The 16,240-nt window shown below is 40.1% G+C and overlaps 1 protein-coding gene across 3 annotated transcripts in view; it reads right to left on the bottom strand.

The window, feature by feature from the left end:
• Positions 1 to 16,240, bottom strand: part of CCDC148 (coiled-coil domain containing 148) — a 111,676-nt gene that overhangs the window by 94,633 nt on the left and 803 nt on the right. The window contains exon 1 of one of the 3 annotated variants that reach the window (XM_035132025.3): positions 16,058 to 16,147. The exons of 1 other annotated variant lie outside the window; for it this stretch is intronic. Coding sequence is in view for 1 of the 2 variants with exons in the window: in XM_060280036.2 (XP_060136019.1) it covers positions 12,518 to 12,563 (46 nt within the window). In the remaining variant the exon portion in view is untranslated. Of the gene's footprint in view, positions 1 to 12,517; positions 13,088 to 16,057; positions 16,148 to 16,240 lie in introns of those variants that run through there. One more of the 3 variants, XM_060280036.2, reaches the window with a different exon arrangement.

The following is a 16,240-nucleotide window of genomic DNA, read 5'->3' as shown; positions in this document are numbered from 1 at the left end:
GATCTGGGATTTTGACAGTCAAGTCAATGGAGACAGATGTGATCTGTGATTTGATGGTGTGCATCGGGAAATGAATAAATTTCCAGAGGATGTTTTACTGGATCCAAGATGTGTGTGTACATGCAACCCTCCCCTCTCTTTCAGACACTCCATTCTTCCTGTCACAAACCACTTCATTTTCCTCCCCCCTCCACTTTCTCCACTTGAGAGAATCTCTCTTCTCACTTCCTCTTTCACCTCTACATGATTTACAAGGCTCAGAGTGGCAGCTCAGTTGGGTATCGATCATGCCTTGAGAATCACATAGATCTGAAGGAGGTAATAGGCAGTTGCTCTTTCAACTCCAAAAGGGGAGAGAGTTCTCATTCTCACCACCTCATGAGAAAGGAAGTAGTGTGTGGTGGTTGGATCTCATGAAGATACCGATAAGTGCTCAAGGATGCCAAGAAGCACCAACAACCCCAGGGAGATACCATCAGGACCATATACCACTCAACAAGCATCATCTTAACTGGCTACAAGTCTGGTCCCAATTCAATGTAAGGTTTTCAACCATTAGACTTAATGGAGTAGATCTCACTGTCTTAGGAAACATCTCTTCCCATTTGATTTCGTATGCCTATTGGGGTCAGCGGGAGAGACTGTGCTGTAAATCCCCATACCAAATGAGGCATAACTATGATCAGACATAGCACATAAGAACAGTAACATAAGCACTGCTTCGTAGTCACATACATTCACCAGTCTTTTCCATCTGAGGAACACTGCATTGTCTCTCATTTTTTAAAGCAGAAAACCACTATTAAAACCTTTAATATGAAGCTGTGTCAAAAAGCTCTATTTTCTTTTGAATTTTTTTTAATTGGTAGCATTTGCTTAGCTTCTTACTAAATATAGGTTTATGCTAGCTATTAAAATAGAGTATAACTTTGCTATGCAATTAAATGGCAACATTATTAAGCTTATTTTTAATCCTTCAAAGACTAAATTTCATATTAGTTGGACATCTATACAAAATTCAAAAGAAACAAAGCCCACTAGTGTTCTTCCTAGTTTAGATGATTATTGAAAAGGTTTGTTGCTTAACATTTCTGCATTACACTTAAGACATCCTGTGCTGTCTGTTCCTTTTGTTCTGGTTTAAGGGTCTGTTAATTGGTCTACCCATTCAAATAATGGAAATGTAAATATATGGATGCAGTGCTCTTGCTATGTTAATTTAAAAGATAATAGTACTGTATAAGCACAGGATGCTGTGAGCAAGGACCAAAACAAGACATCACTCATATGCTTTAAAAATGTACTTCTATCTATTGAACCACCTACATAAGGCCAGGTTTAGGTGCAGAACCATTATACAGTACACTTCTACTGAAGCTCAGATACATACTCCAGTATCAAAACATTTATCATAGAAGTCCTTGTGGAGGATAAGGCTTTCCATGGCCACTAGTCATATTCATAACTGCAAGATTATCTCCAGGAGCAGAAGCAGTTGCTGAAGACCATTGTGTGGGAATAGGTTATTACACTCATACTCTGCTTGTGGGTTTCCCATAAGCTTCAGCTTGTCCACTGTGCAAACAGAATGCTGGACTAGACTGGCCTTTGGACTGATCTAACAGAGGTATTTTTAGGCTCTTATGTCCTGAATCTGACATTTATAGCTTTCAAATATCGGAAGCTGCCCTTTGGTCTCTACTCATGTTTACTTTTGAATTCAATAGAATCTAACACAATGTAGAATTACGACATCCAGTCAGCATTTAAATCCAACCAACTTAATATTTATGGAATTCTTTCAGACAGTATGAATAAGAATTAGTTCATCTCTTTTATGAAATAATAGCACATTATTATGAAATTGGAGGTTCTCACATGGTTTCTCCAGCAAATATCTGTATGGTTCCTTTAGCAAAAAGGAGCACATTTGAAATAAGTAGCTTTTGGTGCAATGAAATTTGAAACAGCCCCCCCCCATTTTTTTTTTAAAAAAGTCTAAATGTCCATTGATAAGAGGAAAGGTTTGAAAGGGAGTATGTGAAAGCAGGAACTGAAGTCACCCATGTCTGCCAAGCTAACTTGAATCAAGCAATTCAGCTGGGGTTTTGTCTTTTTTACAAAACCCCTATACAAACCATTTCTGCTGACCAAATGCATGCATTTCAGAGTTAGACAGTAGCAGACAGTAAGCTTGTCCTTTTCAAAGGGCTTAATTCAGAAAAAGAGAGGAGAAGGATTTTAATTTCAGGCTGCAATACAGTGCACCTTTACTTGGGAGCAACCCCCACTGAACATAAATGGCATAGGACTAGAATGTCTTTTCTTTGGTATTATATATGTATCCTCAAAGAGGAAGAGGCAATCAATAAACCAGCGTTTCTCAACCGCTGTTCCGCGGCACACTAGAGTGCCGCGAGATGCTGGCTGGTGTGCCGCGACGTGCGGCGACGAGAAGGGCGATTTGCATTGTCACGTGCCTGGCGGCCGCCAATATTCAGCACTAACCTGCCAGAAAGCAATATTTCTCCTCCTCTTTCCCAAAGCTCAGTGCAAACGAGCCTGGCAGCCGCCAATACGCAGCGCTGACCCGCCGGAAAGCAGTATTTGGCAAGTGTTTCTTACAGTCATAATTATAATATAGGGCGGCACAGAGTTAAATTTTTTAACTTTTTAAATGGTGGTGTGCCTCGTGATTTTTTTCACGGAACAAGTGTGCCGTGGCCCAAAAAAGGTTGAGAAACACTGCAATAAACAACCTCAGAGCTGCAAGCAGGGTACTTGACCCTTGCTCTTAATCAGATGGACCAACCATGAAGTCAACCTTCAGGGAATTGATCACACCTCGTAACATACTCCCAAAACAGAGTATAAGTTCCCAACTATCAGTTGCTGGAGCAACACAAGAAGCTTTCTCTACTTCTTTGGCCAAGGGACTGTACAGTTATGTACCATCCTATGCACTTTGTGAAGTGTGATTGAAATCTGTGCCAAAACTCTGACCACCAATCATGTATTGTGTCTGTCAGATGCTTGTTTTTGCAGTTCCAGACAGGCAGGGGCAGGAATGACATCCTGCTGTACAAGTGTGCTGAAACTCTGTAAGCTTGCCATAATGTAATTTGGTGCCTTTCATTCAGTTTGGGGTGGGAGGGGGGGGTCACAACAGGCGTAGTCTTAGTGCAAAAAGGGGAAGCTCAACAGCAAGACTCATCAAGTAAAGATAAATGGCTTTTTGCCAAGATATTGAATTTTTGCAGTGGTAATTTTCACAGCTTTCTCCACCAGTAGAATTCAGTTTGGCCAACCTGTTAGCTCCACTTCCTAGTCAGAAAGCAAAAGCACTGATCCCAGTGATATCTATAATGCTGATCACCCACATGTGGATCTTTCTCACACTCTTTACACCACTGAAAATTTAACTGCCTTTTCAAAAGAAAGCTAACCAAGTTTTGGCTTGTTTTGTTTCCAATATATGTAACCTGACCTTCAGCTGACTGATTCCAAACATAACTTTCTTTGTTCCCTATTGCAGAGAGGAGGCACTTTCCAATAATGGTAGGGTGAACAACTATCATTCTTCTGCATTGGCATCCATCAGATAAAATGATTAAATCTACATCAGTCACTAAATGTAAAAGAAATAAAGTCACTGTAACACAAGCCTGCTGTAGAAGTGCAATGCTTCTTGCATGACAAAGAGTCCCTTGACTGTGCCTCAGAATTTGTTTTTGATAAATGGAAAGCAATGCCAAGATGTTTATCTAGCAGCAGCAAGACTATTACCCAGTGCCAATATAATATTCTGCTAACATCATCTGTTAAATTCTATTATCTGTTACAGACTCTCATTTTGGCCCTAAGTGCTTTGGCTAAGATTCTAAGCAAACTTGTATGGAAATAAATTCCATCTATGTCAGTAGGACCAACATCTATGCAGCCAGCAGTAAAAACAGGTTTTCCCATAGTGATCTCCTGTAGATCCATAATCTCCTGTGCAACCAAAACCAATACACAAAGAAAGATAAGGGGGTCTTCTCCCTTTTTTATCTTGCCATGATAGTGGTGGTGCATCACCACACACATACACCATACACTCCATAGTCTGACAGGTGATTTTTGGGTCTGTGTCCCTGGCAGGAGCTGGTTTCACCAACCCTGATGTACAGACGCCACTCCACTGTGATAAACTTCAGGGTTTTGACGAGTAAAAAATAATAATAATTCAATTCTTCCTAAAACTCAGTGGAGCAGAACCAGGTGCATCTGCCCACATTTACTTTATGCAAGATTGGTGGCAATTAATAGAATAGTTGGAAGATGCACATTTTACATACATATAGCCAAGCATATAAAAGAGTGCATACATACAGGATGTTTTTATCCTGTGATTGTTATGAAAATAATTTACTAGACTGAGCAGTGGAGCAGGAAGGAAGTAGTTTTGTATTTTTGTTAAATATATAGAGAAGCAAAGAAGCATATTGGATGTTGCATTATTTTCAGGGAGATACGGGTGAAGTCTAAATCAGGAAGAGCGATTTGGGGGGGGGGGACTGATCCAAACGTTCAGCCTACTATTCAGAGACATCATTCTGCAGAGAGGAAAAAGAATTACAACCATTTTGCCATTCAGTGCAGTAAAGCCAGTGCCTTCAATATTAAGAGAGCGAGCAGCATAGTTCCATTATGAAACAAAAAGAAGACATGTATCTAAATTAAGACAAAATACTACTGAAGCATCTATGCAATGCATTGCTAGGAAATAGTTTTATCTAGACACAGGATTATTTATATATATTTGTGTCATAGTCACAATATTATATTTCGTATCATTTATTTTTCCGTACATTTAGTACTAAAGGCCTTCCCCAAATATATTATTTCTTCAGCACAAATATGCCTGTATTGTATAGGAAGGAGAGGGAGAGATGAGCCGAGGATACATTTAGGAGATGTTAAGATGGAGAAGAGAAAATTAAAAGAGCATAATTGGGAATAGGAACATTATCACACAGAGCCCTTCAGAACAAGACTACCTTGATTCTGCAGTGGCGCTTAATTAGCAACAGTTTGCAACTAGAGGGAAATTAGTACTCGGCATAGTTTAACTCAGTCCTGATTGTGCAAATAGTAGATATTTTAGATGCTCAAGTGGTTTACTTTTTCAAAAGTGGTTTTTCTATGTTGCAGCATTTGATTGGAGGCAAGCAGAGATGCTCTCTGTCTCCTTGCAACAGTGAAGCCCACTTAATGGCTGCGTTCAGGGCCAAACTGGAAGATACAATTACTGTCATGTGTGAATGCATTTCATATATGCTTTAAAGAAATAATAGCAGAGGGGGGCAGGGGGCAAACCTGATCAGGATTGGGAAAGGGGCATGTGAAAAGAGGTGGGGGTGGGGGCTAAACATTTTCCCTGCACCTTGGTCCTAATTTCCAAGCTGTTATTTGTCACAAGAGGAAAGCTACCATTGTCACCAATGCCAGCTTCATCCCCAAGGCAAATAGTTGTTTGAGGGGCAATTTTTTCATCAGGACCATGATGTGGGAGAAATAGCTACCGTAATCCTTCCCCATGTACCAAGGTTCCAATCAGTTTCCTAATGTGCTATTTAATTTTTTTTTAAAGAAACAGACTTGTGGAGAACATCTACATGTCTAGTTTGGTCCTTAGACCAGGCATAGGCAAACTCAGCCCTCCAGGTGTTTTGGGACTACAATTCCCATGATCCCTAGCTAACAGGACCAGTGGTCAGGGATGATGGGAACTGTAGTCCCAAAACATATGGAGGGCTGAGTTTGCTTATGCCAGCCTTAGGCAATCCATTAAACTCTGGTTTGGAAGATCAGAATGACTTGTGGGCTTTCTTGGATGCAGCAGCACTGGTTTGCAGTGTTCCAATTCTAATTTGGACAGAAAGCACTAACCATAGTTTTGGGTACCATAACAAATTCCACCACAAAACAGCAAACTATGCAAAAAACACTCATTTCCAATTATCCAAACTATAGGAGCTGGGGCTTTAGTTACTGGTTCTTTTTTCCTTCCACTGATAAATACCACTACTTTGCTCTTTTTTAAAAAAGAAAAAAGAAGAAGGGATTGGAGTAGGAATTGACTGCGGGATCATTCATCACTAATGCAATGCCATATCTAAACAAACCAGTTAGTGACAGGAGCCCACAAGAAAGCAGCTTTGCAGGGAACCTTTGCTGAAAAGGACTTCCTCATAAGTAAACATTATAGAAGGCTCTGTCGTCATATAACAAACATTATTAAGTGCTGCATGGACTCATCATTTTAATTCTACTGCTGGCTGATTACAGAAAAACACTGTCGCAACAGTGCTAAAAGGTCCTAGTGTAAAAACCACTGAATTCAACTGTTTTGTGGTTGAAACGAAAAAGCAGATCAGGCTCTAATTGTAGATCTCTCTGGGTGATTACTGACTCCAAGTTGTTTAGCAACAAAATTAATTATTTACACATACACAATTATTCTGTTGAAATGAAGAAGAAAACCAGTAGTGGTGCAGGGGTGGGCAATCAAGAGTGGATTTTTGTATGGAAGAAATGTGAGCCCAGTTAAATTCTGGCACTCAAGACTTATTTAGCTCAGAATTCTTTCATTCTAAGGGGATATTTTGCACCTGGTTCTGGTCAGTGGATCTTGGGGTCCTAGTAAAAACCAAAGCAAACCTCAAGTCTGCCAAACCCTGAACTAGAGGAAACAAATAAAGTTTACATTGCAACGTTCTTTCTGCATGCATGGTGTATACATACAGATTTGTATCTCCAAGGCATGCAGGATCTCAGATTTTCAGCTCCTTTCTTATATGGCTCACCTCCTTAGTATTCTATTAATATTCTCAGTGTACCTTTGAGGCACAGCATTAACAGGCAGGTAGGCTGCTTGGTAGGCACATTAATTGCCATCAGAAAGGGTTGCTGTGGACTGTGATTGTTATAATGCTTATCTCCTGCTGCTGATTGAAGCTGGCAATAATGTTAAGTAAGAATTACTTTTCTTGGATCTGAGATGAGAATTAAGAGTTTGATTCCTGCCACCTCCATAAATACACCCACCTTTGGGTGCAGCTGGAAACCTGCATTGTGAAACTGTTGATCTTTAAACTAAAATATGCAGCATCACTAAAAACAGCCTCTTTAGTACCGAACGATTGGCACGCAACCAACATAACTTCAAGTTAAAAAAACTAGATCCAGGAAATTATAGACCTGTCAGCCTAAATTCTGTTTTGTCGGAGTTGATGAAAAGCATTATTAAGACTAGAAGTGGAATCTTATACATATCTCCTCAAAAATAAATCCCATGGAATTTACTCGCAGAAAAGGGGGTGCTGGAGCATATCTAAAACAAACTGGGGGAGGCTTTTATCTCATTCAAAGCAATCACTGCAAGGCAGGAAGGATAGTAGATAGTTGAGGTAGCCCCAACTTGAGCAATACCGGGTATATCATGTGCAGTTATATGTGCTGTTACCTGTGGGTTGCAGGGGTGGGATACTCAGACCTCCACACCCCAATAGATTCAGCTCTCGGGTGAACGCTTGGCAGAGCAAGTTTGTTCATGAATAGCTTCCCTTTTATTAGAAGTAAGGTGACACACACAAAATACAGACATCTCGCAGCAGGGCAGAGCAGCTTATAAACATTTCCTTCCCCTCCAGCGTACGTATACAGAGACATACAACAAACGAGACACACCCAAAAGGACTCAGTCACCTCAGGCAAGTAGCTGAGGTTTCATTACAGGCCCTTTCAAGCAGGGACGAGGAACCTGTGGCTCCATCTTCTATCAGCCCCAGCCAGCATGGCCAATGGTCAGGAGCGATGGGAGTTGGGATTCAGCAGAATCGGGAGGTGCAGACTCCACACCCCTGCCTTAAAGATAGTGCCATGAAAGTTGCACGCCACCTCGAATCTCTGCCGAGTGGTAGCAAGATTGTAGGGGGTTCCAGGTGCTCACCCAGGGTTATTTGTCTGTTGCAGGGTGGATAAAAATCGATGATTTTTTTAAAAAAATCAAAAAAAATCGGATTTTTTTGATTTAAATCAGATTTTTTTTATTTAAATCGATTTTTTTGATTTAAATTGGATTTTTTTAATAAAATGCTTTTTGAGGAAAACATATTACCATCCAAAGGTTATTCCATCATGAAATAAAGATTAGTTTTTTAATTTTGTAGTATAAGGTTGTATATGTTTAATTTTGGGGGTAAATAAATTCCATTAATCCATTCACAATGTCATGCTCTTCCAGAGGTTTTTGTAAGATTATTGGGCAGTTTCTCTGCCTACAAGATATTATCACAGGTGCTTGGTTTACTTTTGCAGTTCTCAAAACTGAATTTGACTCAACAGAGATCACATGCCTCTTCTTCACAGCAAAAATGTTATAACATGAACAGAGTTGAGAAAAAGACCTTAATCCTATTGTTCTACAAACCTATGAATACAGAAGCAACCCCTTCAGTGCTAAGTTTCAAGAAGTTCAGTGAATAGAATAGAAACAATATTTTTCTGATTGTTTGGAGTGGACAGTATTTAAGTTTTTCATGTGTAGGCTGGGCTGACAGTCTAAGTTTCTTAAAATATATATATTTTGTTTTTGTTTAGCCAAATTAGTTAACAAACATGGATGTTTGTTTAAGCAAATAACATTTGCTGAAATGTTATTGTTTCAGTTGAATAAATCTATTTAAATTGTTATTATTAAGGTAATGATTATTTTTCTCCTTCCTAAGTACAACAGTAAAGTTGTCCAAATATGAATGATTAACCTATTAAACTGGGGATAAAAAAACTAATATGAAAAGTTGTTATTCTAGAAATCTTCATCTACTTGCATATTAAAGTTATACCAGCAAGAATTAGTCTTTATGATTTAAATCAACTATGATTTAAATCAAGCCTTACTGACTAGTGATTTAAATCGTGATTTAAATCGTGATTTAAATCAGTTTGATTTAAATCAAATCCACCCTGGTCTGTTGGGGAAATTGAGGCATGGAGGAAGCTAGTGTCTTTAAGAAATATGGTTTATTTCACACATATTTACACCTAACGCCTTCATTGGAGAGGGTGCAGAACATTATATGTGAAGAGTGTCTCTCACTGCTACTCTCATAGCGTCAGCAAGCTCAGATCAAAAGCAGCAATCAATCATGGCTCACTGTCTCAGTGGACTCCTTCAGCCAGCACCGCATAGAGTTCTACCTACTTTTTGTTCCCAGAACACTTTTATATTTCAAAAAGGAAATATATTTCTGTGACATCACGCCTCCCTTCCTGCCATCATCCTGGCAACCTCCCAAATCTCCTGTCTCTGTCCACTCCTCAGAGCAGGGCATGGATAACTTTTTGCATTGTCAATTGCCCTTAAGGGCCCAGTACCTGGCTTCCCATTATTTCTCAATGGCTCTGCATTTAGCTAGCCCAGTCTGGTTGGTTTGCACATAAGGTAACCTATGAATTTCTTTTTTGGCACAGGTCTGCAGCTTGCATTTCCCCCTCATATGCCAACTATTATCTAAATACTACAGTTTATTAATGTCTACCATTCACTAACAGACTCTGGTACCCTAGATTTATCACATTATTCCCTTCTTATACATTCAATATACCCCTGTGTGAAATATTAAACCTCCCAACCTATTTTGACAGGCATAAAACAGAATTGCAAGGCATTGTAGCACTATAGTAGTAAGGTGGCTTGGGGGCTACAGGCAGCCAGCTGCTCAACGAACCAACCCGCAACTGAACAGATTACAGCATTGGTGGAGAACTCTTATGCATGGCATACATGTTTATTCATAAATGCAAGAACCACCTTTTCCTTCATCTTGCTCCTTTTATCCTGATGGAGACATTAGCCCCAGCGCCTGTCTCTCCCCAGCTGTGTGCCCTTTTCTGAATCTGCTTATCAATCTTGTCACACACCCCAATACACAACCCATTTTCAATCTAACCCAGATGACAGTATACTGTATAGGAAAAGCAGTGAGCCAGTGTGCAGTTAGGTGGCCAGAGCACATATGATGCCCTGATCTACTTGGAGAACAGTAGGATTAGAGGAGAAAGATCAGGAAAAAATTTAAGTGCATAGAGGCTAAGTTGTAAACAAATACAAGATGTGAGACAGTAGACATCCATTTGCTGCGTACATGATATGGAAGTTATAGTGGACACCCTAAAGGACAATTTCTATGCTTTTTGGTGCATTAGGCAGTGTAAGTGCCTCAACTTCTCTTAGATGGAAGGCCTTTTTTTACCCTACTTAATAACAGGAACTTAGGTGCGTGCACAAAAAATGTTAACTTTATTAGCGCTCTAAAAAAAATAGTTTTTATATTTCACTTTAATATACATGTGGTTTTTATGCCTGGTTTTTTAACATTATTAGATTGTCTATGGATCAGGAAGTGTACTAGGCATACAATATAAAGGTAAAGGGACCCCTGACCATTAGGTCCAGTCATGACCGACTCTGGGATTGCGCGCTCATCTCGCATTATTGGCCGAGGGAGCCGGCGTATAGCTTCCAGGTCATGTGGCCAGCATGACAAAGCCACTTCTGGCAAACCAGAGCAGCACATGGAAATGCCGTTTACCTTCCCGCTGTAGCGGTTTCTATTTATCTACTTGCATTTTGACGTGCTTTCGAACTGCTAGGTTGGCAGGAGCTGGGACCAAGCAACGGGAGCTCACCCCGTCACAGGGATTCGAACCGCAAACCTTCTGATCAGCAAGCCCTAGGCTCAGTGGTTTAACCACAGCGCCACCTGGGTCCCAGGCATACAATATAGTCCATTACTATTATCCCTACATGTTGCCCTGTGAGAGAATACTAAAGCTGAGACAAAGTGGTGTATAACAACCACAGAATGCAATCAAATGTTATCACAGGCTTCAAATCAAAAGACCACAGCAGAGATCTCAAAGCGATGAGCAACAGATCATTAGAGAAAGTGAGCCATACCAAAGTCTACAATTCCAAGTGAAATTGAGGCAGCTCCTCTCTCATAAAAATGTACACATGCACTAGCACATCCCATGCAAGCAACCTGTATAGCATCTCTCCCTTCCCACTTACTGTCTTCCACTGCAGCTGTCTTCTCACTCTGGAGACAGCCTTTTTTTCTTTTTTCTTTTGGGAAGCAGCTTCCATCTGGGAAGTGTCAGTCTGACAATTAGCATGTGCTGAGTAACTTGCTCTTAAATTAAATGACTGACTAAACTGGGAACTTTGAAGCCTCACAACTTCAGGAAAACTGAATGGATTTTCATCAAGTCAATGATTCCAGTGTAGTTCTTGAAGTTTAGATATCATTTAAGGAATATATATATATATATATATATATGTACAAAAAAGTGGTAAGAAATAGTATCTTGATACCCAAAAGTGTGCATTTTAAACCTGGCCATTCTTCATCATAATTTCCTGAAGTATGACCAGAGAACAGATTTTCCCTTGCCAATGTAGCATACTGATTTGATGATGGAACAGAATTTTATAATGATGCTGGAAAAACCTGCTGCTTGTTATGCACCCACTCCCACAGATGTAAGAGAGCTACATGTCATATAGCACCTATGCACATCAGAATTCAAATATTTGTAATGGAAAATGTATGAAGGTAAGGCTACTATGCCAGGATGCACAGATGATCTTGCTCACATAACACACTTTCAACCATGTACCCACTTGGATGCCATTATTATTATTATTATTATTACCCATTCTTCACTCTAAGGTCCCAGAATTTCACAGCTGCTTACTTTTAATTCTGCTGATTGTATTCATTTTATTGTTCAGTTTTTTGATGCAGTTTTAATTTGTGACTATGAAATTCTGGATATACAGAAGTATATAAATATTTTAAAATAAGTAAATAATAAATAAGTCTGAACAAAGCCTATGAGAACTTAAATAAAGCAGCAACAGTAAAACTAACTACATCTATTGCCTTGTTTATTTGTTTTTATTTGTGGGGTAGAACATCTTCCAAAACAGAACTTTTCCCCCAGTGCTTTTTCTTCCCTGCGGAAAATTTTCCTACCCATAACTTCATTAGTAACAGTGAATGGATGCCAACTGCAAATACAGTACTAAGCAAGTAAAGTAAGCATGCTAAATTAGATTACTCTCTTGGGCACTAGAAAAATCTCTGATGCAAACTGAAAATTATACTATGCAAATTACCCCAGTTCAAAAATTTTCAGGAAACCTACATCACTGACCACCACAGAAAAATTACAAGGGTCGAGAAATGTCCATCTGTTGAACATGCTAACATTTGGAACAAGAAACTGTTGAGTTACAGTCCAAATCTTACTCTTTATTTGCTAAGAAATACAGTGAAGAAGTGGCTGTTTTATCACAACCCACCAACCCAAATTCATTCTGTTCTTATTTTTAAATCAAACTGCAAAATTATGAACACCTTACACACATTTATACAGAATTTTCATTGATTTAAAACAAACTTACTTCCATGAGGAAATACTGTATGTTCATTCCACTTGAACTCTGGCATGCATTCAAAAGAAATATCTGTTACAATTTAATTTAGAAGTTTAAACATTTTTGAACTTTCCATAAGCTTTTTTGAAACAACTATGGAATATTCTGCAATATACTGACAGATAACTGCCCATTGCAAACTGGCATAGGATCTTTAGAAGTGACTGTATGCTGCCTTGGTTATTATATCCATACTTTTACATAAAAGTTAGCTTAGCTTCACACCCAAAAGAAGATGTTTCTAATCATGTAACAAGCTTTTATTTGTGTGCAATAGCATCAGCCCAGGGCATGAGCACAATAGTGTATTATACAAAAATTGGACTCAATCCAGAAGTGGTTACACATTAAAGCTGTAATTAGGCCTGAAGGTCTTTAGCTGGAAGTTTACGATGTAACATCAGCAGCACTAAATGAAATTATAGCCAACCAACAAAATTGAGGATGGAGACCCAGGGGAGGCGGGAAGGGAGGAATCCTATCACATTAACACTCTTATCCTAAAATCATTACTTGCAAGCTAGTCCAATTTATTTCAATAGGACTTAGTTCCATATAATATGTTTAGGGCTGGGTATTAGATGCGGAGTCCACTATAAAAATTTCACTGCAATAGTCTGAGTCGCCTACCATAGTTATGAATGGAAAAAGTGATAACCATGTGAAACTTTTCTACAGTTATCAAACACATACTAGAACATTAATCAGCTATAAAGCCAAGCTCCGTATTCTGAGAACAGGAAACCAATCCATGCTTTTTGTATATTGCATCTTTAAACAAACCCCAAATATACTGGTAGTTCTTTTTTCTTAATCACCTACAGCATAATATTTCAGAAACTCTTAGAAATGGATATGCCACAGAAAGTGAAGCTTCAGAGTTCCTACATTATCAAATTCCATTTTGCTCCTAGATGGTCTTGTGGTATGTAATCTTAAAGACTGTCAGCGATCCAGGAACTGATTTTTGTTGTTGTTGTTCTGTTCTTGCCCTCATAAACTGTGAGAGAAAAGTTTCAGAAGCTGTGTTTAGTGTTAAAGTAGCCATTTGGAATGTCTCCTAAGGAAAATTACAGAGCAGTCCTACACTTCCATTATGCCTGGGGTGGTATATATGCCTCTACGCCTGCAAAACGATGACCACATTCTTATACATGATTAGCCCAGGTGTGAAGAGGAACACACATAAAGTACAAAAACATTTTTTTAACGAAGACCAGCAGGCATCCATCATCACTGGAAACACCACCAGTGTCTAACAATCATGTCCACATGCAGAGGGATGCAATGAACTCACCTCTGGGACATGCTCCCAGCACACACACATCCCACCACAACATACAGAATGATACCAAAGCAAACACAATCCATCAGCACGGGCAACAACATTGGCAAAGCTAGGCTCCAGGGATCCCTACAGATTACATCTTAAATCCGCTTGTAGTACAGTACTCACAACCACTGTTTTGGAGTACAAAACGCAAAGTGGAAGGGGGAAAAAACCTTCAGCACCCACACAGCTCCCAGGATAGGATGTCTCCAGAAGGCACACAGAGCACTCCTGGGACAAAGGTTCAAGGGCCACCCAGGAAAGGGGAAAAAAATATTTTGCCAACCATATAAGAGGATGAGCCAGGACATGCTGAAGTCAATGGGGATATTTTTTATTTTATTTTTTGCACCATCAAAAGGAGTGTGGTCATGGACTGAAGGATTATAGAATATGGCGTAAACATTCTCCTGTCCTCTGCCACCTAACCTCTGCCCATGACTCTACTCCAGATCAGCTATTCTGCCGATGTCTTCAATGGTGGATTGGCTCCACCAGCAGCATGTTCAACTGGTGTTTCTGTGGTATTCAGTCAGCAGATCTATCATGGCAGCAGTATGTTGGTCATCCTCCAGTGTGGAAGGACTTTCACCAAATCACACAACCCCAGATCTCAAGTACAGGATTGCACCCTTATTTAGGGCTGCCATACACCTGGAATGGAATTTCAAAGGCAGAAGTGACGTCCGGGGGGAATATCCGGAAGGCGGCGGTATGTTCTGAATTGAAAAACTGTTCAACAACTTTGGGGTTTGTCTAAAAAAAACTCAACAACTTTTGAGGCGTCATGAAATATGGCAACCCTACTCATTGGCAGTTTCTTACAATAGCATCTTACTCTCTTCCAACTTTTCAGTATCAGCGCTGATCACAGCTGCAACACAAATCTGAAGTTCTAAAGGCACTTTTATCAAATATTTAGGCAGGCAGGTGCCTGGGATTCTTCCAGCCTGTAGTGGTTAGTGCATAACAATTACATTACTGCAGGAGAAAGGCATAAGTGCCAAGTTAAAACCCTGTGCCATAAACACACAGTGTAGCTGCCAACATTCCAGAAATGAGAAGCAGGACATTATTGTATACTTGTAACACACCCTATTCTGACACTAGCTCTCCTCCCTATTGCACATTGCTGAAGGCTCTTTCTTGACTCCTGCATTTCCATTTTTAAAGCTTGTGAATGTTTAATGTTTAATCTCACAATGGATGTGGTTCTATTTAGTATACCGTAGCTGTACCTCAATCACAACTAGCAACAACTAGCATCTCAATAGGATTGAAGGGAAGAATCATCAGGAGGATTGAAAGAAAGCAGTACACTGGCATTTTGTATTTAGACAATCAAGAAAGAATCAGCATTGCTGCAGTCTGGAGGCAATCATATGATTTAAAAACAAAGAGGATGTTATATGAGAATAATAACTGCTCTATAACAACTACTATATATTTTGGGAAGTTGTTTGTTCACGATACATTTAGACATTTCTTAAGATAGATAACACGCTGGTTCCTGAGTTCAAGGAGCAGATTTTAGTCTATGTTTTTATACAAATGGATGTCATTTTGAATCAAGATGGCAGACTGAAGCTTTCAAAACTGCACTGATTTTTTTGGTTTCTTGGAATTCTCGAGAAACACTGGGTATGAAGCTGCTAGTGTTATCCTAGGTTCCCCTGTTCGGTCAACATGGCCTCAAAGGGAACAGAAGCTATGTCAGTTGTGGTGGAGTGTAGTAATTTCCCCTCCCACTGGAGTCAAGGAGAAGGAAAATGAAAAAACCTCCTACCCTGCCCCACTGTCACCACAACTATGAAGGCAGTGGTTTCTCCACCATGGAATATTCTGCACCACTAATATTGGTTTTACACCCTACTCACTTATTAGCTTTAGAGATGAGAAGACGGTAACTTTAAAAACAGCATTGTATGAATGTGGAGCCATTTCTGGCGGGAAATGAGGAGCCCACACGTGCGTGTGTTTGCGCGCGCGCGCAGAAAGAACAACGCAAAGGTTGCCACCCTATGATAATGTCTTGAGGGCAAGCCCCACAGTGGCCATAGGATCCGCCTACGGCGTTTACTCCTTCCTCTTCCAGGTTTTTTTTTTTAATCACATAATAATTCCACTTCCACTCCCACTCCCACCACCCCGGGAAGTCCCAACATCTCTATACACACCCAACGGCCGCCCCTCCCCTGCAAAACGCCCGCCTGGCCTGAAGGAACCGCAGCCTTCCCTTCTTCCACTCCGCTGGGTCTCCTCACAGCATCAGTAACCTTAGCAACCTCAGGCCTCCCCTCCATTGGCCGGTTTGACGCGAGCCGGCGGCCAATGGCGACCCCTCCCGAGGCTCTCTGCTC

The sequence above is a fragment of the Zootoca vivipara genome, chromosome 1 (assembly GCF_965207765.1).
Source record: "Zootoca vivipara chromosome 1, rZooViv2.hap1.1, whole genome shotgun sequence".
NCBI classification, from domain to species: domain Eukaryota; kingdom Metazoa; phylum Chordata; class Lepidosauria; order Squamata; family Lacertidae; genus Zootoca; species Zootoca vivipara.
This window is presented reverse-complemented; position numbering and strand designations above follow the sequence as displayed.